The 26,893-nt window shown below is 42.6% G+C and overlaps 1 protein-coding gene across 2 annotated transcripts; it reads right to left on the bottom strand.

Moving 5' to 3' along the window:
* Nucleotides 1-25,011, bottom strand: TRMT11 (tRNA methyltransferase 11 homolog). 2 transcript variants are annotated; one of them, XM_053381845.1, is made up of 13 exons: nucleotides 24,870-25,007; nucleotides 19,999-20,064; nucleotides 17,464-17,537; nucleotides 16,957-17,038; nucleotides 16,742-16,834; nucleotides 16,356-16,490; nucleotides 15,171-15,327; nucleotides 14,036-14,116; nucleotides 12,453-12,617; nucleotides 10,306-10,378; nucleotides 8,763-8,894; nucleotides 6,652-6,772; nucleotides 1-557 (listed from the first exon to the last, which is right to left on the bottom strand). In XM_053381845.1, exons 1-13 carry the CDS (start codon nucleotides 24,975-24,977, stop codon nucleotides 426-428), a joined length of 1,419 nt encoding a protein of 472 aa, XP_053237820.1. In that variant the 5' UTR covers nucleotides 24,978-25,007; the 3' UTR covers nucleotides 1-425. The 2 variants fall into 2 exon arrangements, with proteins under 2 accessions (XP_053237820.1, XP_053237821.1); XM_053381846.1 differs by lacking the exon at nucleotides 8,763-8,894 and having other exon boundaries at nucleotides 24,870-25,011.
* Nucleotides 25,012-26,893: the final 1,882 nt, after the last annotated feature.

The following is a 26,893-nucleotide window of genomic DNA, read 5'->3' as shown; positions in this document are numbered from 1 at the left end:
AATTCTTACTGACTTTATTGCATATCAAATACAAAAAAGAAAACAAATGAAATCAATCTTCCTAATAATAAAAAAACTTAATCATTGTATTATGTCTATTTAAGACTTCCAGATGTTCACAGTTTAAGAAGCCAAACAATACTATTAGTTTTTTCTAGAGGTAATGGGTTAAAAAAAATTGTGATAAAAAATGTAGTCAATTATCATTTGAACTTTAAGTACAAAAATAAATTAAATAAGGGTCAAAAAACCTTTTGCAATAATGTGGTATAAACAAAGTTAATGAAAAAGAACTGTTCTTAACTTGTGGTTTTTGCTTTGAGTTTTTAAAAAATTCAAAACAGTATTTGTTCTCTGAAGTATCCATATAATGTTGAGGTCCAGATGTGCGTTCTTTGCTTTTAGTCTCATGTATATATATATAATTATTTTTGGCTGTCTTTTTCTTCCTTGGCAATCCTCTTTGTCACTCCACTGAAATATTTCTCACGAAAGCTATTGTGACTTTTGTATGGCAGGTACTGGCTGTCCAATATGTAAGAATCACGGTCTTCATCCTGGTGTTAAAATACATTGTTTAGACATACAGTATATATTGCATCAGTGCAACTCAACAATTTTCTTCAGAATTTATTTACAAGATCTCAAAGGAACTATTAAAAACAAGCTTGTCGCTTGGTCCTAGGAACTGCTGTAATGGCATATAATAATTTTGGATGGAATGTATGCCATTATATTATCAGCACTGTCACAAAATTTGAAAGTCTCCACCCCATGCTGTAGTTAAATGCACCTGTAGCTGGATCAGGCACAAATCTGTTGTTGTAAAGGCACAATGACAGCTTTGCCATGCATTTTCTGTGAATCAGTGGGATACTTTTGTCATCAGATATTGGAATCATCATCATCATCATCATCAAATGTTTCACATATATTATCTCAGCAATCCTTGCAAAAATCATGCAGGTAGGTCATTATTATATACCATATATTGCAGGTGATGTAATAATGCTTGCCTAAAGCCACCTAATGAGTTCACAGCAGAGACTAGATTCAAATCCAGCCCAGCCGCTCAAACACTATGCTATCATCAGGTTATTTTAGACTGAGATTTTGAAGGTTTGAAACTTATTCCATTCCCATCCTCCTTGATTGGTCTAGCTATGTGACTTCTTCCTGCAACACATCTGGGTCTTCAACTGAAGTCTGTTCATCATGGCAAATTAAGCCTCAGGTCCTTTTAAGCCCACCAGTTTACTTCCTTGACCAAAAAAGTAGGAAGGTTATTTGTTTATGTGCAGTTTGGAAAGACTGCAGTGATCCACCACTCATCTTGTTCAGTGGCATTACTTTACCTTTAGAAAGCTTAAGTGCCAAGTTATGTTCCAGTCTTTTGACTTTATCAGTAGGCAAGGGCTTCCAACATACATAAAAAGGTAAAGGGACCCTTGACCATTAGGTCCAGTCGTGACCGACTCTGGGGGTTGCGGCGCTCATCTCGCTTTATTGGCCAAGGGAGCTGGCGTACAGCTTCTGGGTCATGTGGCGAGCATGACTAAGCCGCTTCTGGCGAACCAGAACAGTGCACAGAAACTCCATTTACCTTCCCTCCGGAGCGGTACCTATTTATCTACTTGCACTTTGACGTGCTTTTGAACTGCTAGGTTGGCAGGAGCAAAGGGAGCTCACCCCGTCGCAGGGATTCCAACCGCCGACCTAGGCTCTGTGGTTTAACCCACAGCGCCACCCGCGTCCCTTCCAACATACATACTCTTGAATAAATCAGTTGACAGCTCTTGTGCATGGTAGATTTACAATCCTTTCATCAACATCTGGAGAACACCACACAGACTACCCAGGTTTACTAAAATAAGCCAACTTCAAACCTTGGCTTATTAACCTGGCGTATTTCAATGAGCTATAAAAATTAACAACAATTCATTGCTGTGTCCAAAAGTAGCCATTAATTTTAGGTCTGGTCGAAAAACGTTGCTGGAGTTTGATGAAACACACCCCAGAGCAAGTTATAATCTGCATAAACAGAACTGCTTTGTTTACTTATTGCCTTTATATTCCAACTCTTCTCCAAGGAGCTCATGGTACATGGTTCTTCCCCAACCTCATTTAATCCCCACAACAACCTTGAGAAGTAGGTTAGGCTGAGAGGCAGAAGCAGGCTCAAGGTCTGCCACTCAGTGGACTGGGGATTTGAACCCTGGTCTCTGAGGTCCTAGTACAACAGTCTAACCAACATTGTAGCTTTATGTCTACGCACTAAAACTTAACATACATGGATTTTATACTCAAGGGCTACAGCGGACTGGGGAGTTAATAGGGAAAGCCCAGTAGTGTTGGCTTCTTTATCCTTTGCTTTTTGCTTTTCAGCAAACTCTAAAATTAAAACAAAATGCCTTGAAAAGAGCAGTTTAGAACCTAGCTTTGTTATTTAAAAAACCAACCCTGCTGCTTTTAAAAAAAAGATGAAGAATTTGGCAATGATTTCTATTTATTTAATTTCAGATACATACATGTACCTCTAAGAGATGTACTGTTGCAGTTACACAGGTTTATTTGCTCAAAGCAATGCAAAGTGGTTTTTTTAAAAGAGAGACTGAATAGTGAAACACAAATCTATTAAAACAAAACAGAAGAAGAAAAAACAATACAAAAGCCAGTTTTTCACCTCTCAGTTTTCCTGTTTTTGCAGTATGTATATTCAAATGCAAGTGCTTAGAATAGGTTAGAATAGGTTTTATTCCTTTGAATTTTTAAATGTTTCCTTCTTTAATTATTCCTGAGCTTAAACTGCAGACAAACGCAAATTTCACTTAAGGGAATAAAATCTGCAAACGCTCACATCTCTCCAGGCGCTACATCCCACATGCTTCTGAGTCTGATTTCTGAAACAACTCATATGTTGAGAGAGGTTAGAGTCAGCAGAAAAAAGATTATGTGGGTAAATCCTTGAGAGAATGCAGAGTATAAAGGAAACTCAACCTGCCAGTCAAACATTCTCAAGGGAAGATTATTATGTGTTTGCTGCCCTAATAGCAGGCTCTCTTGTGCTGAGCTGTGCTGAGATCTCAGAATTTGATCAATCAACACAGATACAATTTTCAAGTGAAATAAGGAACCAGTCTGCTTTTTAAAACAATCTCTTTCAAAACTGTATTTACAGCCCAAGATGAAACTAGCTGGTGTAATACCTCCTCAGCAACCTTAGCATAGCGTTCACCAAGTACTACACTAGGGCAAAGTCACAGGGAGCCAGCTCAGTTCAGAAGTGTATAATCAGGATAGGTATGTGTGCATAAATATATGGAAACTGTTTCGTTGCTATCATAGTTGTCATACAAACAGTAAGTTAAGACATCAATACTCATTCCTTGTGCTCAGAGTGCTAAGAGTTTGTCTGCTGAGTTCAGTGCTATTTCTGACCATGGGAAGGCGAGGAATATTAATCTCTGCACTATGCTCAGCAAGGACTTGGAATGTTCCATAAAACGAAGCAAAGGCAGAAGTTATTCCACCAACAGTATAGGCAAATAGTAAGGTAAAGGGACCCCTGACCGTTAGGTCCAGTCACGGACGACTCTGGGGTTGCGGCTCATCTCACTTTACTGACTCAGCTGCTTCTGGCGAGCCAGAGCAGCGCATGGAAACACAGTTTACCTTCCCGCCAGAGCGGTACCTATTTATCTACTTGCACTTCGTGCTTTCGAACTGCTAGGTTGGCAGGAACTGGGACCAAACAACGGGAGCTCACCTCGTTGCGGGGATTCAAACTGCCAACCTTCTGATCAGCAAGCCCTAGGCTCTGTGGTTTAACCCACAGCGCCACCCACATCCCTAGTATAGGTAAATAGTTTACTGCTAAATATGCCATGTTTTGGACATTATCAAACCCCTGTGCATTTGTTGCATATTTTCCCTTCCAAATACAGCTTCTCGTGATGTAGCAGACGACCATCTAAAATGTCCTTTGGGGTTTTTTTACGAGCTACTGTGCTGGAATGAGAAAGTTTTGGAGTGTGACTTTTAGGATTCTGTTCTTGTTGTCCCTACCATGCATTTCCATCTATAAAAACCAGATATTTCCATGTACAAAAGTTGGAGAAAGAAGGCAAAAAAGATAATGCATAGTTTTATCTTTCCATTCTAAAGAAAATATCATCACCACATCTGCAAAGGAACATGCATACATCTGAGAGTGCACAAATCTCTTAATAAAATCTCTTAATAAACTGCATTAGGAATTGATGTGCTGGCATGCCCTTGTAGGTGAAGGTAGGAACTGACGGTCAACTATCAGATAAAATCCCAGTCACAAACAGAACACAGCAAGGATGCATTTTTACTTGATATCTGAGCAGTGTGGTAGTTTAGAGGGAGGCCACTTATTTCCAGAAAAAGTTGGAAAACGCTGTCATATAATTCACGTTCTGTTAAATGTGTTTCTTTAAGGCCGACAACACTGGACATATAGGAAACTTTTCTTGAAGTATTACTATGGGTTTGTGTAATTTAATAGTGGTGTAGAAGTTGGCGTATCTCTTCACAGGGTGTGAATCAGATATGAGACTACAAGGCAATTCTATTCCGATCATTATTGTTAAAGTTTAGAAGGAATGCCAGCCGTGAGAAATTAATGCATTTACTGACTAAACGGGTAAGACGTGTTCAGAACTGCAAAATCAATTGCAATAGCTCTGGAAAAAGCATTCAAATTTTAACAGATCTAGAAAAGGATGTGCAAGTGAAATTTCTGGTTAGGGTTTTCCATCTGTATTTTATGAACACAGCCGTAGGAAGAGTCTATTTGTTCATTATGCTCATTTGTATTTTATTTCTCTTTCAGTATGCATGAGTTTATTCTTTGGGTTATAATGATCCATATGAAACTAAATGGCTGTAAGATCTTCTTTCCCCCCCCCTCCCAGGGAAATTGAATAATGGCTTGTCGCTAAAAATGTAATAAAATATTGATCTAAATCTAAAGAATCTTTTCGTCAATGGGGCCCAATGTATTTGGGGTGTGGACCAATCATTGGGTGTCTAGCAGCAGAGGGAGGATGCAAATACACCTGGCATGGACCAGGGAGTGGATGCACCCTCTTTTGGGGGCTGCTGTCAGAGGAAGAATCTACCTCTGAGGATTCCTACTGATAAACCTATATTCTCTCCATTTGTGTTTACCGAGATCTTATTTTTTTATCCTGATAAATTTTTGGTCGCTTTTTAAGTGGTTATTTATTTTAAAAGGGAACTTCAAAGCTGATAATCAGACCCTTCACCATGTACAAGGTAAAGGTAAAGGTACCCCTGCCCGTACAGGCCAGTCTTGACAGACTCTGGGGTTGTGCGCCCATCTCACTTAAGAGGCCAGGGGCCAGCGCTGTCCGCAGACACTTCCGGGTCACGTGGCCAGCATGACAAAGCTGCATCTGGCGAGCCAGAGCCGCACACAGAAACGCCGTTTACCTTCCCGCCAGTAAGCGGTCCCTATTTATCTACTTGCACCCGGGGGTGCTTTCGAACTGCTAGGTTGGCAGGCGCTGGGACCGAGCAACGGGAGCGCACCCCGCCGCGGGGATTCGAACCGCCGACCTTTCGATCGGCAAGCCCTAGGCGCTGAGGCTTTTACCCACAGCGCCACCCGCGTCTCACCATGTACAAAGCCCTATCTTAATGCTGCATTTAGACAACCCCAAAACTTAATAAAAGTTGTTGAGGGGAGAACAGAGGCTCCAAGGAATGTAGGGCTAAAATCCAGACAAAATGCAGGAGTATCCTCCTAACTGAACTTTAAAATCCATCTAGGAATGTACTGGAAGCTGTTGTTCACCTTTGACTAAAAAATGCTTGAAAACTGCGCTTCTTTTAGAAGATGACAACATTTATTTCCTTATGCTGCATTGCAAAGTAATGCTCATATGTATATATATATTCTTTTAAACTGGGCTTGCTGTCTTCAAGGTGAGGGGCACAGAAAAATACATAGCCTGAGCAGTTATGCATATTGACTAAACAGCAGGTCCTATTTGGGAACTTAGAGCCAAGTAACACACATGGTTTTCTGCATATGATAATGACGATGATTGATTACCTACCCTTACCCTAAGGTTCCAGGGCGGGTTACGACAATGAAAACACAATGTTAAAAACAATGTACATAGAATAAGGTGTTTCACTCTCTTCTACACCCCTAGCAGGTATTTACAAAAATATACACAAGTTTTACCGATTTCAGTGGGGCTTGCAACTACATCTTGCAACAGGGTATAATAGAAACAGCAAAATTAATCGTTCTCGTTACTTCAGTTCTAACCAGACAGCACCTCAAAACCAAAATAATAAAAATGGAACAAGAAATTCCCCTGCCTCAGTATTAACAAGTTTACTTAACGCACACGTACAAGTAAGACAAGCATCCTTCAATCACTGCCGCCCATGTACATCAGCGCAACAAGTACTTTGGCTTCCTGTTTTGACATTTATGACTCTTTTACAAACCTTCTAAAACCAACTTATAAAAGCGCTTTACGGCACACTGAGTCTGGTACGGTGAATTCTCCCTCCGTTTCTACAGTAGAAAAACCTGTTCCGAATCTGACAACTGCTATTTTGCGAGAAAGCCATCAAAACAATTACCTCAAAATCTTTTACTTTTTCCATGGTTATCAGGTGTCTCGACGTGTGGCTGGAAAGCGTCTGTTCACAGTTGCTAATAAGTTTCAGGCATGGGTGTCGGGGTATAATCTCTTCTGTATATCTGGAAGAAATAAACAGTCAAAGGGCTACAAGGGCTTAGGAACTGTAATAAGTGAATCTGAAACAGAACAGCCAGAGGGCTGATTCAAACTGAGTTAAACTGTACACTTCCACATGGTTCACGGCCTTATTAAATTTCCCAGAAACAATGTATGCTAATTGCTTTCAGAATCCACAGCCACATGTGCAGCACAAAGAGAGAACAAAACAAAAGGCAGGATGCAGGTGAAAGTTTGGCTGCAAACAGGAAAAGAACGTTTCATGTGGGTTTCTCTTGCGCTTCAGCACCCAAACCATTTAAAGAGATTATGAAAAGATGTCTGCCAGCAAGCATTCCAATAAGAACTGTCCTTTATACAATGCTTAGCTGTTTTTCAGCTCTACATCCAGCAAATATACTACTGCCATCCTGAGCTCTTTGGAGGAAAGGCAGGATACAAATGAGATAAAAGGCAAACTGCTCAGTCGGTATATTCCTTAACAAACTACCCCCACCCCCAAAAAATGACCACCTGAAATTATTTCATCTGCAATTAAATCTAGCCACACCTAAATTCCTTAGCAGTCACCAATATATCCTCAATTCCAAAGCAATCAGTACACTAATATGCAGTACAAATGTGCAGTACAAATGTTTGTCACTTGTTCTGATACTAGCTAGTATACGGTGCAGCGTAAAACTGCTAGCACCTTTGCAAAGCAAAGCAGGGTCCAGAATGGTTTAAAATTGGATGGGGGACCATGTGTTGAGATTCCTGCATTTGCAGGCGGTTGGACTAGATGACCCTTGGGGACCCTTCCAATGCTAGGTAAAGTGTAAAGGGACCCCTGACCATTAGGTGCAGTCGTGACCGACTCTGGGGTTGCGGCGCTCATCTCGCTTTATTGGCTGAGGGAGCTGGAGTACAGCTTCCAGGTCATGTGGCCAGCATGACTAATCTGCTTCTGGCGAACCAGAGCAGCGCACGGAAACGCCGTTTACCTTCCCGCTGGAGCGGTACCTATTTATCTACTTGCACTTTGACGTGCTTTCAAACTGCTAGGTAGGCAGGAGCAGGGACCGAGCAACAGGAGCTCACCCCGTTGCGGGGATTCTAACCGCCGACCTTCTGATCGGCAAGTCCTAGGCTCTGTGGTTTAACCCACAGCGCCACCCGTGTCCCAATGCTACAATTTCCAGTGCTATGATTCTATAATTCCATTCTCCCAATGCTACGATTCTATAATTCCATGTCATCAACAGAGTTAATTGAGAACGACCCCATTCTTACTGCTTCCCAACCACTGTCTAGGACACCCTTTCCTAACCTGGGGCCCTCCAGATGTTGGATCGTAACTCCATGATAACTGGTCATGCTGGCTGGAGCTAATGGGAGATAAATGCTACATGCTAAACTAGCTTATGCATTTACCATGTGTTATTTTTAGATATGCTATGGTACCCTGCAGACACTATTTATTTATTTATTTACTTATTTGTTTGTTTGATGTCTTTAAATCCCACCTTTCTCCCACATTGGGACTCAAGGAGGCTCACAACATGTTTAAAACATTCTTATAAAATCCAACGTAATGAAAACAAACTAGTTAAAAACAATTGTCAAAATAATAGCAAAATGTATCTAAAGCCAGTATTAAGATAGCAATTGCCCTGATATCAGTTCAGTGGCCAATATCATCTGCAGCTGGTTTTCAAAGGGCTATCAGAATAGGGAGGTCTTAGCCTGCCGGTGGAAAGATAACAAGGAGCGAGGCAAGCTCACCTCTCTTGGGAGGGAATTCCACAGTATGGGGGCAGCCACAGAAAAGGCCCTTGGCTCTCCCTTGTGTCACCAACAACTGTGCCTCTGATGCTGGTGAGACCAAGAGAAGGTGCTCACTTAAGGATAAGTCTGCCCCAGGGTTCCCCTAGACCATGCCCATCCTTAAAGTCTACAGAAGTTACCATGTAACATATTAAAGACATTCAGTGCATCTGAATATATACATACTCTGGTTTATACACAGGAAGCCAGTAGACCAGTCTTCCTCCAAGTACCAAGTATTCAGCTGCAAATTTTAACAGGTCGAAAAGGATGTCACTCAGATGATAATTGGAAGAAATTGAGATGTGATTTTCTGCGCTGGGTAAAATTTTGAAAAAATAACTAATTGGTAGCAGCTTCATTGTTATTTTGTATTATTTAAACACAGCATGCTGATTTCACAATAAGAACAGAACCTAGGGTATAGCATCCATCACAGGTTTGTCAAGTCTCTCTCCCAATTTTGCTAAGGTTAAAAAAAATACATTGAAATATGACCTAGATTTATGCTGGCCACAGAAAGCAGTTCTGGAGGGGAAAACAAAATATAGTGAAAGCAGGGATTATCAGAGTTGAAGCCTGACAAATTCCCATGGGTTCCAAATCTGAGTCAAAAGTAAGCTAAAGGCAACATAATTGTATGTGTGGGTGGTTGCATGGTAGAAAGGGAAGAGGCAGTGCATATTAAAATAAGGCTGTGTTGAGAAATGACAATACAGTACCACTTTGTTTCAATTTCAGGAAAACTGCCTTTCTGTTCAAGTTTTAATGCAACACACCATCACAGTAGGATGCAGATTATAATGTGAAATATAGAACTGGGCCATAGCAAACCCTGATTTGGCAGCAGGCAGCAGGCACTGTCCTCATAACTTACTGAATGTTGTATTAGTTTAGTTAATTAATTAATTACATTTATCGCTTCACACAGCCTGAAGGAGTCATAAAGCAACATACAAAAATAATGAAATACAGTCGTACCTTGGAAGTCGAATGGAATCCGTTCCGGAAGTCCGTTCAACTTCCAAAACGTTCGCAAACCAAATTGCAGCTTCTGATTGGCTGCAGGAAGCTCCAGCATCCAATCAGAAGCTGTGGAAGCCCCATATGACATTCAGCTTCCAAAAATAGTTCACAAACTGGAACAGTCACTTCCGGGTTTGTGACGTTTGGGAGCCAAAACATTCAGAAACTAAGCCGTTTGAAAACCAAGGTACGACTGTACAAGAATATAATGATATATCCATCACAACAATACTAAAATACCTGGGATTTCAGGCGCTAAAAAGGTTGCTACCTGCTATCCCAAGTCCGAAAAGCCACCACATCATAGTGGTGAGGCATGGGGTTAGGGTTCAGAAGGAAACCTCCACTGACATTACTGAACAACTTTCCCCACCAGTTTTCTACCTGCTACTGTGTAACTGCATCAAGATGCACACTAGGTGCCAGACTCCGATGTCGAAATCAGAATGAAAGAGGCTCCCCATTTTCCATATGGGAAACATGTAGTAGTCAGATTCCTAATCCCTGTGTTTTAAAAACTCGAGAGACACACTGACAGAGTGGTTGCTACGTACATACAAGCAACGTAATTAAAAACAGCCCTGTCGGATTTGTCGCTGGTTTGGCAGAAGTCTGGAATGTTTAGCAAAATGCAAAAATGCTTCTGAAGCCACAGCTGTTTTTCTATTTGGACACCTGCATTCTCAACCCACCGTTTACCTACCCTCTTTCTGCCATCTTTGCCATTTCCTTCTGCGAACCGGTTCTTCTGGTGGCTTCTCGTATGCCGTATGGAGCTGCACAGATCAAGAATGTACGACACGTATCCATCAGTACAACCTGTTCAGAAACTCTAGCTGGGGCTGAAGGCAACAGTGAGCATTCAAGACAAAGCCTGATCCCTGGAGCCTGAAACTATGCTATCTATAGAGGTTTCAGATTCATTTCAGCCCAATTCAAGACACTTTCAAAGCCCTCCATGCCTCCTCCCACACTTGAATAGGCACATCCACTCAGGAATAGGCGAATCTCCACATCCTGCAGCCATCAGAGACACGACTAATAGTGATGGGAGAGAGTCAGCTTTCTCTATAGCAGCATGGAAGTCTGTCGCAGAAAAATCTGCTTGGCTTCTAGATAGACAGGGCTCCAACACCACCCTGTAGCCTTTTTATTTCTTTTCAATTTTTTCAGCAGACTATGTTTTTATCTCACTGTTGGTACTTGGTTTCTTCCTTTGTTTTTCAGACTATTGTATGTGATATTTTGCCTGCCATTCATATTTCATCATTGTGTTTGAGCTTCGGGCAGCTCAAATGATCTGGCAAACTAAGATACAAATAAAATAATTATCATAATTTATTCACCCTTAAAGCACAGGGTCTCATTAGATGTACATAAATTTGAAGTTTTTTCTTTCTTTTAGTAAATCTTAATAAGTTGTGCTTATTAAGAAATTATAAAATTTATTACAGTATTAGATTGTTTTTACATCAAATGAATTATAACACTTCAGTGACTGTAGACAATGCCTCTTAAACTTACACTTGATGCAATGATTAAAATGTGTATTTTTAACAGACCACACTTCCTACTGCTGGAAAACCATCCACGCATTTTCTAAGCTATTAGTATGTTTTTCTCCATCCATAGCTAGTGCACTGTTTTATTAAGAAAACAAATGCCTTTCGTACTTGTATGTGGAAACTGTAAAATTTAGAAACTTGGTACATATTTTCTTCAGATATTATATATTCCATGTTCAGATATAACTGCATGGTGTCAAAGTGTTAGTTGAACATTATTCACAGTCTTAAAAGCTGCTTAAGACTTTTCAAAGACACTTGGGGGAATATTTTCGTAGTCACTAATTAGAGAGAGGTGTTTAATTCACAATGACTTGCAATTAACATTGTGGAGTTAATTTCCAGTTCTGCATCTGAAGAACATTTCTCTGCTTCCCAAATATTGCCAACACCTACAAGCACTGCCTTGTAAAGGCTGTGTATTCAAAAGAAGGAGATTGAAGAGTGAATTCTCCTGTTTAATAAGAAATGGCATATCTTTTTCACGAACAGCTTGAACAATCAATACATAGTGAGAGATGGTTATGTTTTGTTTTCCTAAGCTTCCTGTATATGAATAGGCATGAAAGAACATTTAAATTCTTTAACAAATTACTGGCAAGCTAATGTATAACCAAACTGGAAACCAAGAATTTTCAGTATGGAAACACTCCAGTAAGCAACTGTCTATTAAGATCACTGCCACATTCAAAATGGCTTCAAAGTGCTAATCTCAGAAACAAAAAAGAGAAAAATTGAGTATTTCCCCAAAAAAGATACAACTCCTAATAATATACACATTCAATGTAAAGAAATTTACATTTACCGGTACACAAAAAATTATTCAGTGGATACTTGCAGGTGGTCAAACTACAGACCACAATCTGTTTTTACAATGCGAACTTGAAAGCTGCCAGCTTCAATATACGGGGTCTAGATGTCAGCATGAGATTTGCGTTTAAGGCTACACAGAAGCATGTTTATATCCATTATGAGGTTGAGATGCAATCAGGGAAAATATGCTTACTCTCAGGGAAAAAAGCTATTTTAGCACTACTAGCCCCAAGTTACCGGGAACTGCTCCTGCAAGACTTCGTTCTTCATAAAATAAAAGATGCATGAACTGAGGAGCAATTGGCTCACTACCTCCTTGCAAACAAGTCAGCAAATTTCATTCAGTCTGGATGTTATTGCTCTAGCATTCTCTTTGGAAGAGCAAACTGTATGACAAGCTTGCAGATGTTTCCAATATCACTACAGACTGAATTTATGAATCATACATATTTTAGGCTGTGCATTAACTTACGGTCTGTAATTACTGCATCAAACTTCACCCCCTTCCTCCATATGGCTTTTGATGCATCAGAAACTAATACGTCAAGGTAGTGCTTCTCCAGACCATACTGACGGAGGTTCGCTCTGATATTTTCATCAGGTCCTCTCCACTTCTGGTTCTTCCTGCTAGCTTTGCCTGGGAGCAGTGGGGAGTAAATAACGCCAACTCAATTTCATGTCATATTGGATTCAAATGATTATCCTGTGGCCTTCAATTCCTGCTGCAATTTATTTCAGTTCCGCTCACATAAGGTATCTCTGGCAAACATTTCCAATTTTAAATCTATAACAAGCACAGCTACTGAACACATCCCGCATCATCCATAATAAGTATAAGAAACTTAAAAGTTATTCTAATAGTGTAAGAAAATGAAGTAAATGTCATGGACATAGTTTGGATGCCACTTAACCCTTAGAGCTGCAGCTTTATTTATCAAGTGGCTTTGTAACTTCAAAAAAGGTAAAGGTAAAGGACCCCTGGATGGTTAAGTACAGTCAAAGGTGACTATGGGGTTGCGGCGCTCATCTCACTTTCAGGCCGAGGGAGCTGGTGTTTTTCCACAGACAGCTTTCTGGGTCATGTGGCCAGCATGACTAAACCACTTCTGGTGCAACGGAACACTGTGACAGAAACCTGAGCGCATGGAAATGCCGTTTACCTTCCCACCACAGCGGTACCTATTTATCTACTTGCTTTCAAACTGCTAGGTAGGCAGGAGCTGGGACAGAGCAACGGGAGCTCACCCCATTGTGAGGATTTGAACTGATCAACCTTCTGATCAACAAGCCCAAGAGGCTCAGTGGTTTAGACCACAGTGCCACCCGCATCAAAGAAACATTGGCAAAGGTAGAAGTGACTTCTTCTTTGAATGCGGTAACATGAAAAACTGGAACTCATCCATCCCTTTCTCTGCTGTGATATGTGAGCTCAACACATATCTGTAATTTGTGTGTCTTCTGCACAACCTAAGCATGAGTTCTCTATCTGCTTGGAGGTCATACATCTCATCGTGCAGCAGATGCACAGGGATCACGTAAAAAAGGAAACTCCAACATGTGCAGGCAGCTCCTAGGGCAATCATGTGTAGGGATCTGTACATTGTGACTGCAAAATCCACAGGGAAATCTCTACATTGTGAATGCAATATGGTGTGTTCTCTTGTGAAAAGTACTACTCAAAATCAAAGCATTTTAGGAAAAACTTTAGGAGGGTTTTTGACAGTTACCTTAATTTCGTCTTGGGTTTGGGTGTAGGTAGTTACCTGACATAAACGTGAATCAAAAGCAAACAAAAGAAAACTTGCACTCTCATTTGCATCATCCACTGCAGTTCCATTAAAAAAAACCCTTTCTGCAGTCAACTTGCCTGTTGCGCATGATCCACTATGCCCAGGAGCGCATAGGTATAGAGGGTAGGTTTAAGTGAATGTGCCCGTCTCTGACCAAGCTTGAACAGGAAGATCTCTGATTCTTTTCCAAGATCAAGCAGTTGCTAAACTTGTGTAATAAACCAAATAATTACATTTTCACTGCTAAGAACTGAAGGCAACATACCCAGTCCATGTACGGTGTTATAATCTATATCTGTCCCACATACATATGCTCCAAAGTGTGCTGAAGCGATAAGAAGTCCACCTGCAAAACAAAGAAAAAACCACTTGGTGCTGACAATGCAACTATTTGGGAATACAACAGCAAAAGGTATTTGATACATGTATTTCATATTGCAGAAATATAGCAGAGAAGCAAATAGATGTGTGCCAAAACAAATAACGCCCCTCAATGCCACATGTTGCCTGGCAAACACAACTGGCATACACACATATTATTTAAGAAGGGTGTGAAGCATTGCCGGCTAGAAGGACAAAGGCAAGAGCCTATTTCTGAATCTAAATCAAATCTCATACTTGACATCAGCCCCAAACTTGATACAGCACCATTTGCCTTTAATCCCTTGAACGTCTTATGTCTTCTGCCAGAAAGCCTTCTTTTTTCATATTATTGCAATTGCTTTTAAACTCCCTTTATGCCCATTGCTACTTGCGGTTTATCTTGTCTTGAATACACACACACACACACACACACACACACACACACACACCACAGAGCTGCTTCTAAATGAACAATATAAATGGGATAAACTCGCCCCCTGCTGGTATATCAGAAAAAGGTCATCAAAGGAAGAAAATAGGTTTTCTATCAAGCCTACAGAATGTGAAAGAGTATTTCCTACCTACAAACCTGGAAACATGATTGCAATGTTTATTCCTATATGTGCTACCGACACTCCCAGTCTCCAGAGAAAGCTCTGTTGCACATTCACTCTCTGTTCCTTGACTTCCAATGCACCACTTCTTAGAAGTGAAGTAGATGTATTAAGAGTACCACTCCCTGAGCAGGCAAGTGAGGATAACAAAGGGCTCTATTGTTCTTTCAACATCAGAGATTGCTAACATGAACTGTCACAGGATAAGGACAGATCACAAATGGCCAAGCAGTAATATGGAACCAGTGTTGTCATGGATGAGGTATACTTAAGAAAAACAAATTCTTCTAACATGTTAAGAGAAAAGATAGAACCCAGGGAGATAACTTAACAAGTACAAATTAGACAGGCAACTTTACACATGGTGCGGGCTGTATACAAATTACAGTAATTTTTTTTCCATTAGAGGAGAGAAAAAAATACCTGTTCCCACAAATGGATCAAAAACAACATCATTTGGTTTCACTCTCCCATGGTTTGCCATAAGAAAAGCCAAGCAGGCGTCCATGCTTGTGTTCCCAATAAAATGTCTCCTTTTTACACTGTATGACTCAATAAGGTCCCTTTGTCCATCGGCAATCTGTGGCAAGGTGGAGAGAGAAAGGAACCATTAACTTTGGTAACCAATAACTACCCAAAATACTCAGAACTGTACTGGTACCTTGGTTTCCAAAAGCAAACACACATGCTATGCCGGCTCATAACACTGACTGACTAGCCCTCTAATACGCTTTCTTGTCCAAAACTAAACTTAAAAAAAAAACCAAATCAAAAAGCCCTAGAATCCTAGAGTTCAGCCAATAGGTCTAAATTTTACAAAGCATGCTAGGCATCTCTTAACCTGGGGCAGGTGGGCTGTGACCCTCCAGATGTTGCTGGATTCCACCTCCCATCAACCCCAGCCAGTATGGCCACACTATGTCTTAACTGATGAGATGTAAGTTATCTCAGCTGGAGCAAGTTTAAGAATGTAAGAACTGACTATCTGAATTAGGCCGAAGTCACATAGTTCAACTTTCTTTGCTAGGCAGCTGATTAAGGTTGGACATCTGCCCATCACTGCTATTTAGTGTTGCAAATGAAAAATGTGTGTCAGAAATATTAATATGTCATCAAAGATGCTGATAACTGGGATGGCAAGATTTCAGGCAGGATCTCTTTGGATTCCGCCCCCCCCCGAACCCTAAAATCCACCGACAGGAACTGGGTACAAAATAATTATGAAAACCTAGGAATTTGTTTTGTGTTACCTGAACTGAGCTTGCAGTCCTTCCACACAAAAATACACTCCTAGTTAAGCCTGTCCTCCAATCAGTTTTATTTTGGTAATATAATTTGGAGTGGGGGTTGGGGGGAAGGGAAAGACTCATTTTGTTGCTGCCATGGTTCAAACAATTGGGAGTTAGAAATCCTTGCTGAGCTACTTCAAATCATTCAGATCTTTGAGTAAGTCCCAGTCTGATTTTGCCTACCACCTGCTTATGGTATTAAAAAGATCCATGATCAAAATATGAAGAAATCATACCCCACTATCAACTTATTTTCAGCTATCATTTCTCTTTCATGCTGTAACAATTCTTTAATTATTAATAAAATGACTGTACTCACCCATCTCCCAAAATATAAATCAAGGGGCTGTTCTGGGATATTGTTTGGATCCATTCCATAATCTTCCAGAAGCCAAAATATATGATCTGGTTTCTTTAAATTTACTTTTCCTTCAAATGGTAAAAATTCTAAAGACTGTATTAAGGAGGGGGAGAGGGAGGGGAGAAACACATAAATATAAGTAACTATTACTGAAACATACAATGAGTCCTGGCTTACTAAACCCAAATAATTATTAAAAGTATTTAGATTATAGTTTTAAATATGTATATGGTGCCTTTCCAACAAGTTACCAAAGAAGGTGTGAAAATCAAAAACACTATCACTCGTTATTAAGGAAGAGCACAAATATAAGAAATGATTTCAAGAAATTACAGTCTACTTACATCTATCTTCTGAATCTTCTCTTCTTGTGTTAGTGTTTTGTTAAAAGTGTGAACCTTTATTTTGTAACTTAGATTGGACTGTAAAAATGGGGCCTAAAACAAAGCAAAACAAGATTTGATTAGAACATGCAGCAATACACCATTGCGTACAACTGTGTAACAAACAGGCTCCAAAAAGACAGAGCAAAATCCAAACCAGCTTCTCTTATACAAACCATTTTCTCTGCTGGATAGTTCTTCAGTGAAGAGTACAGTTCTTCTGCAGATTTCCCATGTCCCCACAGTTCAAATATAGATCTGAAAGTATTGTAACAGGTTACATTCAGCAAAGGGGGAAAAAGATTCATAAATGCTTTTCCTAGTTCACTTATAAATCTTCTGATTCAACATGCTCATGAACTCCACAATTTTACTTTTCATGATTTACTTTCAAGTTCTACTGAAAACAATCAATGGGCCATATGCATGAGTAACTTTGAAATATTTTCAGGTAACAAAACTGAACAAAATGTTGCCACACACCAAAAAAAACACCCACGTAGTCCTTATATTTGGTTTATTAACTTGTACAGCAAATGGGCTTTTCAAGAGTTAAAGCTCCAGAAACAATTTCTGCTTCAGCACAGAAGCAGAGCTACATCCCAAATAATCATGAGATGGCAAAACTTAGATGGAAACTTAATACGCAGGCCGTTTCTTTTTTCCAAAAGCATAGCCCTTACTTTGCACACACTGTTCGCTTCATCAGTCCTCTTGCCATCTCTTCTGAAGGCATGCTAAGAATCCAAAATGGAGACTGCAAAGAAAGAAAGAGAAAAGATCAATAATGCTAAGGAAAAGGCCCTGTGAAGAATGACAACCGGACTGCTTGTGCCGCAGTAGGGCAAGGATGTGCAACCTGTGGCCCTCCAGACGTCGTCGGACTCCCAACTCCCACCAGCACCAGCCAGCATGCCCAATGGTCAGGGGGGGTGCAAACTGCTGTCCAGCAAAATCCACTGACATAGGGAGAAGACAAATGGAACTACAAGAGGAAAGCTAAAAACGTGTATTCTTCAGTTGTCACAGATTTGAGAGACAAGCATGCCAACTAATCCAATGTTCCTTGAACCTCTCTTCAGCTTCTGCCGTCCTTATTGTTGCCATCACTGTTAGATAAATTCAGCTCCGGTCCTCCGAGCTGATACGGCTCATCTTCGCTTGAGCCCAGCAGAGTATAAAACACTCAGAGTCCGCAACGAAAGGATGAGGCAGGTATGGCTACATTGCTACGCTTTATTACTAAGCTATGCCGAGAGCATACAAATATACATCTTGTCTCTGTGAGAAGCAGAGAGCAACTGCAACAAAGAAACTCCCTTTCCCGTGGGAATCCAACAGTATCTGGACTGTGGAATGAAAACATAGTCCTGTGACTACCAGCAGCTGCTCAGTGAGGGAAACAGAAACCAACAATCACTTCTACCACTTTCTCCTGCAGAAAGGTAACAAAGTGCAATAATCTTTCTATCTCAGATATCTGTGTCCAGCCCAAGCAGGAAGTGGTGTTTGACGGGGCGGGGGGGGGGGAGAGCTAAGACTAACAGCTTTGAATACTTGGCTTTCATTTCAGTTTGTGAAGAGGTGTTCCGTATTGCGTGAACACGCTATAAGTCTCTATATTTTATGTCCGGCTTCTTACACAGACGGCTCTATCACCACTTGAGTTTGTGGTTGTGCTCCTTCTGGTTGTTTACCTACTCTGTCACTTCAGGCCTGAATCAATGTTACAAAAAGACAGCAGGACCCTAGGATAGAATTCAAGTCAACCTCTATATAGAAGGTCCTTTAATGTATGTATCAATGCATCCTTCACGAGATGATTCTGTTCTGACACCATTGCAAGGTATGCTGGCAGCATGCAGCAAAAGTTGAGTTTAGGAAATTTGGTTTCCTCTAACAAACCTTGACTATATGTAGACTATATGTAGATCGTGGTTAAGGAGGGGAGAGTGATCCCATGTCTAGATAACACACTACGTCAAACTTTAGTTTGGCTCCTATGCAACACAGAGCTAAAAATACCAGAGAGGAGCAAAGTGCAAGTTCAGGATATGGAGCCTGCAAGTTCACACTAACCCATGCTTTGGCTAAGTGTTATGTGGAAACACAGCCACTGAAAAATGAATCATCTACTCAGCACAACAATAGCAAGGTAACAAAATATTGTGCAAGGTACTAGATCCTTCAGCAGACTCAGGGTGTGTGTACAAGCCCTTTGATCCACATCTGAAAATTATTATTCATATTTGTTCGTTGCCTTCCTCATGCAAGTGACCCAAAGCAACACATTATAAACAGTAAAACCAATTGCAACAAACGCAACCAATAAAAACCTAAAAATGTATCTTTACAAATAAAAACCCCACTAAAAGAGGCCACAAGCACTTTGAAACAAAAATCAGTGTAAATGATGGGCCACTGTAGATTTACTGTTTGGCTTTGCAAACCCGTTCTTGCTTGGCTGCAAAATAAATAGTAAATCTATAGTGGCCAATTTTTACACAGATTGCCAAGTGCTAAAAGAGATAAAATAGCACATTAATTCCTTCATTGGCTCTTATATAACCATAAAGGGATTAAGAATTTTGCAGAGGTCCAAGCATAGAGAGGCATAATCCTTGCATCCTAGGGAGTACAGTGGGAATGAACATGCAGCAGTGATATTCTAACAAGAGTAACCCCTAGCAAGAACTACAGCTAGGGCACAGAACTACACTCAGTGGAATGATACTCAAGCTCATTCTGTGGGTTGCATGAACCTGGTTGCTGCATGTGCTTTGTTTGATTTCATTGTTGGTCAGGAAGCGAGTTTTCCAGCAGATGGCACTATGAATTTTAAAAACTGAATACAACCCACTAAGCAAAGATCATAACGCAAACCAGAGAAAGCACGGTCCACTGATCCATCCTTATTCCTGACAGATCTCTCCAGTGTCTGACAGCCAATCACAAACAAACAATCACACCCTAGGCCAACCCCAACCTCTCTCACCACCAAAGGAACACAAGCGGATAGTAAAAAGAACCTGAACAAGCGATGCTGACACAACCCCCCCCCAAACACATTAAGTAGAATAGTAGAATTGCCACCTAGCCCCACCCCCACTCACCATGGCCTCATCCACCTCATTCCCCCTTTTCTTCCTAATTTTGGGGAAATAATAAACCACACAGGAGGTGAAGATTCACAGATTTATTCACAATCTAATACTTACATTTAATCTCAATTCCTGTTGATCGCTGAATCGTCCACCACAGAGGGAAACCAGAGACTTTATTTCCTATGAGAAAAGATTACAAAACAAATATTTTTAAAGAACATAGGAAGGTCATCAGGCAACCCTTTCTGAGGAGAGCATTCAACATAGGCTATGACCACTGAGAGCGCTCTCTCCCTAGCAGCCCACCTACGTAAACTCAGTGGGACTTAGTGGCACTTACTCCAAGGTCTGCAGGTACGAGAGTACAGCTCTGAGAATCACAGAGAACTGCATACAACAGAAAGCATCCAAAAATCAGTGTCCATATACACTTGGTCTATATAAACACTCAGCACACAATCTAGATAAAGTAAAAGCATGCAATTTCAATGAGATGGGCAATCCTATGCAATTGTTACTTGGAAGTAAACTCATTCTGTTCAACAGGTTTTTTCCTAGGTGAATGCAAATAGGATTGCAGTAAGAAAGATGCTCAGCTTTGGCAGGAATAAAAGGCTCACATTTTCAGTATGCACATTAAAGGTACCTCCTAAGAATCAAACCTATGAAAAAAGCACAGACACCCTATTGATGAGGCTATCTTTACACAAAACAGTGAAAGGTAAAGCTGGAGAAGTTGATCTTTTTAGTCCAGTGAAGACCACTAGAAAACATTCCTCTGTGCTCTTCCTTACAGGCATCTAGGGAGCTTTCTTCACTGAATTTATTCACTGCAGCACATCTTGTCAAGAGGATGCAGTTCCAAATCCTGTCATATCATGTTTCAATGTGCAGATGTCAGAGTGGGAGATACCTTCTCCCTTTCTAAGCTATCAGGCATGAGTTCTTCCTTTCCCCCCCAAGCTCAAATGGGCTATCAGATCTGCAGATTGTGAACCAACGGGCACACATACCTCAAGTACCGCCTCTCCTCATCCTAACTGACCCAGATCCTGCAGTCCTCATCCGATGCCCTTCTTCGTGTGCCTCCTCCATGAAAGATCCAGAGGGTAGCAACATGAGAATGGGCCTTTTCTGTGGTGGCCTTCCTTACATATCTTTAGGCAGAAACATTTCTCTTCTCCCAGGCCTTTGGCTAATTAAACAATTTATGCCCCCGCCACAATCTATCGTATTGGCCTGAATATAAGCTGCACCTGAATATAAGCTGCACCTTTAAAACTGGAACCGGGGGAGAAAAAAGGGGGAAATACCCGAATATAAGCCGCTCCCTTCCTCGCTGTTCCTGGCTGCATACTGGGGGGAGAGATCCATGCTGCGTTTCCCCTTCCTCGCTGTCTCCCTTCCCGGCCTTGGGTGAGAGAACAGGGGACTAGGCACGGGGAGGGCACTGCTTTGCCACGCTCCTGGCACTGTTTGCCCCACGCTCCTCGCTGCATACTGTAAGGTCACGAATGTAAGCCACACTTAAACTTTTCACAGTTGGAATTGTAACCAACGAATGTAAGCCGCCCTTAAACTTTTCACGGTTGGAATTGGGGGGGAGTGAGGCTTATATTCAGGCCAATGCAGTATGTGTGGTGGGGGTATTGCTTTTGGTTGTTACTGTGGCACAGGCCCATCCCCTCTGCAGGGAGGTGGGACCAATTCGGATGATCCGCCCCCACCACTTAATGGATCCAAATGGTTTCCAGAGAGTGGTAGGGGATGCTTTATCCCATGTTGATGGCCTTTCAGCCGATTCCCTGGTGGCCCGCTGGAATGTGGAGTTAACCAGGGCTATTGACTGTTTGGCTCCGAAGCGCCCTCTCCGATTGCATGGAGCCTGGACAGCCCCGTGGTTTTCCACGGATCTGAGGGCAATGAAACAATCGTTGAGACGGCTAGAGCGCCGGAGGCGGATAACTCATTCCGAATCTGACCGGACACAGGTTAGAGCTCAACGTCGAGCCTACCAAGTGGCGATAGCGATGGCGAAGAAGAATTTCTTCACCGCCTCTATTGCATCTGCAGAAAACAGCAGCAGGAGACTTTTTCAGGTGGTTCACAATTTAGCGGAACCAACTGCAACATCGGGGCCCAGTACGGGCCACATGTTCTCCTGCAATGATTTTGCAAAGTTTTTTGCAGATAAAATCGCTCAGATTCGGGAAGAAGTAGACTCCACCGTGGGAGCAGGGCTGGGGCGGGAGAGTGCTAGAGTTCTGTCTAGTCAAGTTGAGTGGGATCAATTCCAATCTGTTACCTCCAAGGATGTGGACAGGCTGCTTGGATGAGTGAAACCAACCACCTGTCTCCTGGATCCTTGCCCATCCTGGCTTATAAAAGCTAGCCGGGAAGGACTGGGCGATGGGCTTTGTGGGGTGGTGAATGCTTCCCTCCGTGAGGGAGCCTTCCCAGACCCGCTGAAAGAGGCGGTTATTAAACCGCTTCTTAAAAAACCATCTTTAGATGCGGCCACGATGGCCAACTATCGCCCAGTCTCAAATCTTCCATTCTTGGGCAAGGTGATTGAGCGAGCGGTTGCCGAACAACTCCAGGCACGCCTGGAAGAAGCGGACCATTTGGATCCCTTCCAGTCGGGATTCAGGCCTCATCATGGGACTGAAACTGCCTTGGTCGCACTGGTTGATAATCTCCAGCGGGCTAGGGACAAAGGTGAGAGCTGTTTCCTAGTTCTGCTGGATCTCTCAGCGGTGTTTGATACCATTGACCATAACATCCTTCTGGACCGTCTTGAGGGGCTGGGAGCTGGGGGCACTGTCATACAGTGGTTCCGCTCCTTCCTCCTGGGCCGTGTTCAGAAAGTGGTGGTGGGGGATGAGTGTTCAGACCCCTGGGCTCTCACTTGTGGGGTGCCTCAGGGTTCTGTCCTCTCCCCCATGCTTTTCAACATTTACATGCAGCCGCTGGGAGAGATCATCAGGAGGTTTGGGCTGGGTGTTCATCAGTATGCGGATGATACCCAGCTCTACCTCTCTTTTAAATCAGAATGAGGGCGGTGAAGGTCCTGTGTGAGTGTCTGGAGGCGGTTGGAGGATGGATGGTGGCTAACAGATTGAGGTTGAATCCTGACAAGACAGAAGTACTGTTTCTGGGGGACAGGAGGCGGGCAGGTGTGGAGGATTCCCTGGTCCTCAATGGGGTAACTGTGCCCCTGAAGGACCAGGTGCGCAGCCTGGGAGTCATTTTGGACTCACAGCTGTCCATGGAGGCACAGGTCAAATCTGTGTCCAGGGCAGCTGTTTACCAGCTCCATCTGGTACGTAGGCTGAGACCCTATCTGCCTGCGGACTGTCTCGCCAGAGTGGTGCATGCTCTGGTTATCTCCCACTTAGACTACTGCAATGCGCTCTACGTGGGGCTACCTTTGAAGGTGACTCGGAAACTACAACTAATCCAGAATGCGGCAGCTAGACTGGTGACTGGGGGCGGCCGCCGAGACCATATAACACCGGTCTTGAAAGACCTACATTGGCTCCCAGTACGTTTCCGAGCACAATTCAAAGTGTTGGTGCTGACCTTTAAAGCCCTAAATGGCCTCGGTCCAGTATACCTGAAGGAGCGTCTCCACCCCCATCATTCTGCCCGGACCCTGAGGTCCAGCGCCGAGGGCCTTCTGGCGGTTCCCTCATTGCGAGAAGCAAAGCTACAGGGAACCAGGCAGAGGGCCTTCTCGGTAGTGGCACCCGCCCTGTGGAACACCCTTCCAGCAGATGTCAAAGCGATAAACAACTACCTGACATTCAGAAGACATCTTAAGACAACCCTGTTCAGGGAAGTTTTTAACGTGTGATATTTTACTGTATTTTTGGTTTCTATGGAAGCCGCCCAGAGTGGCTGGGGAGGCCCAGCCAGATGGGCGGGGTATAAATTATTATTATTATTATTATTATTATTATTATTATTATTATTATTATTATTTAGGTTTGATGAGGCCCTACGAAACTGAAGGTATATGTCCAGCTTTCCTTTGTAAACAACAAATTGTCGCTGCTTTTTGTGTTGAATATATGCTATATGGTAGTTTATGGACTTGAGAAGAGAGGACTCCCTGGAAAAGACCCTGATGTTGGGAAAGATGGAGGGCACAAGGAGAAGGGGATGACGGAGGACAAGATGGTTGGACAGTGTTCTCGAAGCTACCAACATGAGTTTGACTAAACTGCGGGAGGCAGTGGAAGACAGAAGTGCCTGGCGTGCTCTGGTCCATGGGGTCACGAAGAGTCGGACACAACTAAACAACAACAACAAAGTTTATGAACCTAATAGGTATCTAAAGCCATTTGCACATAACAAAATATGTATTTTATCAAAGTACATCTAGGTTTTTTTCCCTTTAATTTTTTTGGGAGCCCCCAAGAGAGTGGGACCCTAAGCTATAGCTTGTTTAGCTTATACGTAAATCCGGCACTGCCCATTACTTACATCATAGGAACCTACAAAACACTGTTGCTATATGTAGGTTTTGTTTTATTTTATATTTTGGAAATGTACATCCAGTTTTTCCCTTTAATTTTTTTGGGGGGGCCCCAACCTAAGCTACAGCTTGTTCAGCTTATACAGTGCGTAAATCCGGCACTGCTGTAGCACACGTATCTGTGTTTCTATACTGTACATCCAATGTATGAATCAACATTTCACTGGCACACCGCTACCACAATGAAACTAACGGGCTCTTCCGCCATGTCAAGAAAACGGGGGTTTGCAGCAGCCTCCCTCGGGTGCGATTTGTACACGGAAGGAGGGCCTTTGAAAAGCCCGGGGCTCGTTCGTAAACAATGCATTTTGTCAGCAGCCCGGAAAGCGAAGGCTCCTTCCTTCCTTCGCTTGTCCTGTGCTTGGGGTGGGGGAGAAACAGCAGCGGCTCCGCGCGCGCGCTCTGCTTTCCAGGCGTCGCTGCGGCACTCGCGCTCAGGACTCACCGGCAGCCGGAATTCCAGGTTCTCTTGCGCCAGCAGCAGCAGGTAGCGCGGAAGACCCGCGCTGGGCAGCGCCATCGCACCGCCGCCTCCGCCTCCCAAAGCCCGCATGCGCGCGGAGGAGGAAGAGCAGCATCACGGCGGGAAGGCGGCGCTTGAGGGCGAGGGGAGGAGAAGGGAAGCCGGGGAAGGAATGGCGGGCGGGAGGAGGGAGCCCGGGACTGGGGGCAGCAGCGCATAGACCCCCCCCTGGAAGTGTCTCCTTCCTTTCTTCTCCTTACGGAGATCCCGTCAATTATATACACGTGCAAGAAAAGCGACCGCAGCCTGCGCCCGGGATTAAGGTGAGGATGTTTGCAATAAAAATTCCTTTCTATAACACTCGTTTTTTCCACCGCGGAGTGGAAAAGAATGTGTAGCATTCCGCTACTCGACATGCATCCTTGTCATCAGCTGCACACAGCGCTTTGAAATGCGGTTCCAAGCAAAGTGCATTTAGTTCGCATGTAGGAATCGGCGCCATAGAAGTCAGTGTGACTTCTTATGATAAATTTGCTGCTGAGGTAGATGGTTTCGAGGCACAAATAGGCAAGCGGCTGCAAAGCCTGAAAACTTGATACAGCGGCTGTCAGTGGCGCACACTCAATACTTGTGGATAAAGGCGAAAGGTAAGAATCCAGCTTAAAAAATGAGCGCCTGCTGTTTTACACAGGCCTATCATAAACTAGTTACCTGGTGAACATGCATTTAGCTACATGCTAATTTTCTAGAAATCTGAGGACTTGCACCCATCAGAAAATGTTTGCTGCTGTTCATGTACAATGAATTTGCACTGCAGGAGTGCTGGAACCTTTTTACTAGGGTTATAGAAACGCGAATAGTTAAGCTGATGGTGGTCTGTTTCCATTTTCTACCTATTAAAGTAGGGGTATTGAAGACTGCACTCACAAGCCTTTACGGAAATTGCTTTTATATACCTGGTGCTATCTTATATCAAGTGGAATATATTCTGTAGTTAAAAACCTACAGGAACCTCAAATAGAATCTTGTATGTACTTTCCATCTTTAAAAATGCACAGCTGTAGAAGGAATCACCACCCCTTTGTGACAATAAGGTGACTGTACTCTGGTTAACTGTGACTTCTATCAAGAGGTCGACAAGGCCATGCATCATAATTATTGGCATGCTGCAGAGGTGGCAATTCAAATTTCACTCACAGAAAAGAGGAACTCTACAAGATAAGCATATATTTAAATATAATGTTAGCTTTTCCAAGGGCACATTGATCCAGACCAAGCAATCAATACCTTTGGTGTTACCTTGAGCAAATGCACATAATTGTTTCACTTGAATATATCTAGCATGTAGGAAAATTGGTGCAATCCTGTGCACATTGGTAACACCATTGACTATAAAGGGACCTGCTTCCAAATGACATGTATTGACTGTAACCTATGTGTATATAAACTTGGGAGTGAGGAATAAAGCAGAAGTGGGATGGTTAGACCAAACTGGGTTATGCCCACCTGAAATGTGAGGTAGTTATAGGTCTGTCTGAAAAGTGGAATGGCACCCACCACATCCTACACCACTGGACCCATGCTCTATTTAACTTGGTGAGATTTCAATATAAACATGCATAGAATTATGTCTAAGTAACCAAACTTGTCTAAAGGATAGTACAGGGTTGACCTACTGTTTTATCTTTCAGGTCATGCAACTATACAGTGAAAACAGGTGCAACAGGCTGGGTATGATCTGAATTGCTATTACGAATAGAAGGCAAGTAGAGCACTATTAAGGGACGTGGGTGGTGCTGTGGGTTAAACCACAGAGCCTAGGACTTGCCGATCAGAAGGTTGGTGGTTCGAATCCCCGCAACGGGTTGAGCTCCCGTTGCACGGTCCCTGCTCCTGCCCACCTAGCAGACTGAAAGCACGTCAAAGTGCAAGTAGATAAATAGGTACCGCTCCAGCGGGAAGGTAAACGGAGTGTCCGTGTGTTGCACTGGTTCGCCAGAAGCGGC

Source organism: Podarcis raffonei, chromosome 3 (genome assembly GCF_027172205.1).
Source record: "Podarcis raffonei isolate rPodRaf1 chromosome 3, rPodRaf1.pri, whole genome shotgun sequence".
NCBI classification, from domain to species: domain Eukaryota; kingdom Metazoa; phylum Chordata; class Lepidosauria; order Squamata; family Lacertidae; genus Podarcis; species Podarcis raffonei.
This window is presented reverse-complemented; position numbering and strand designations above follow the sequence as displayed.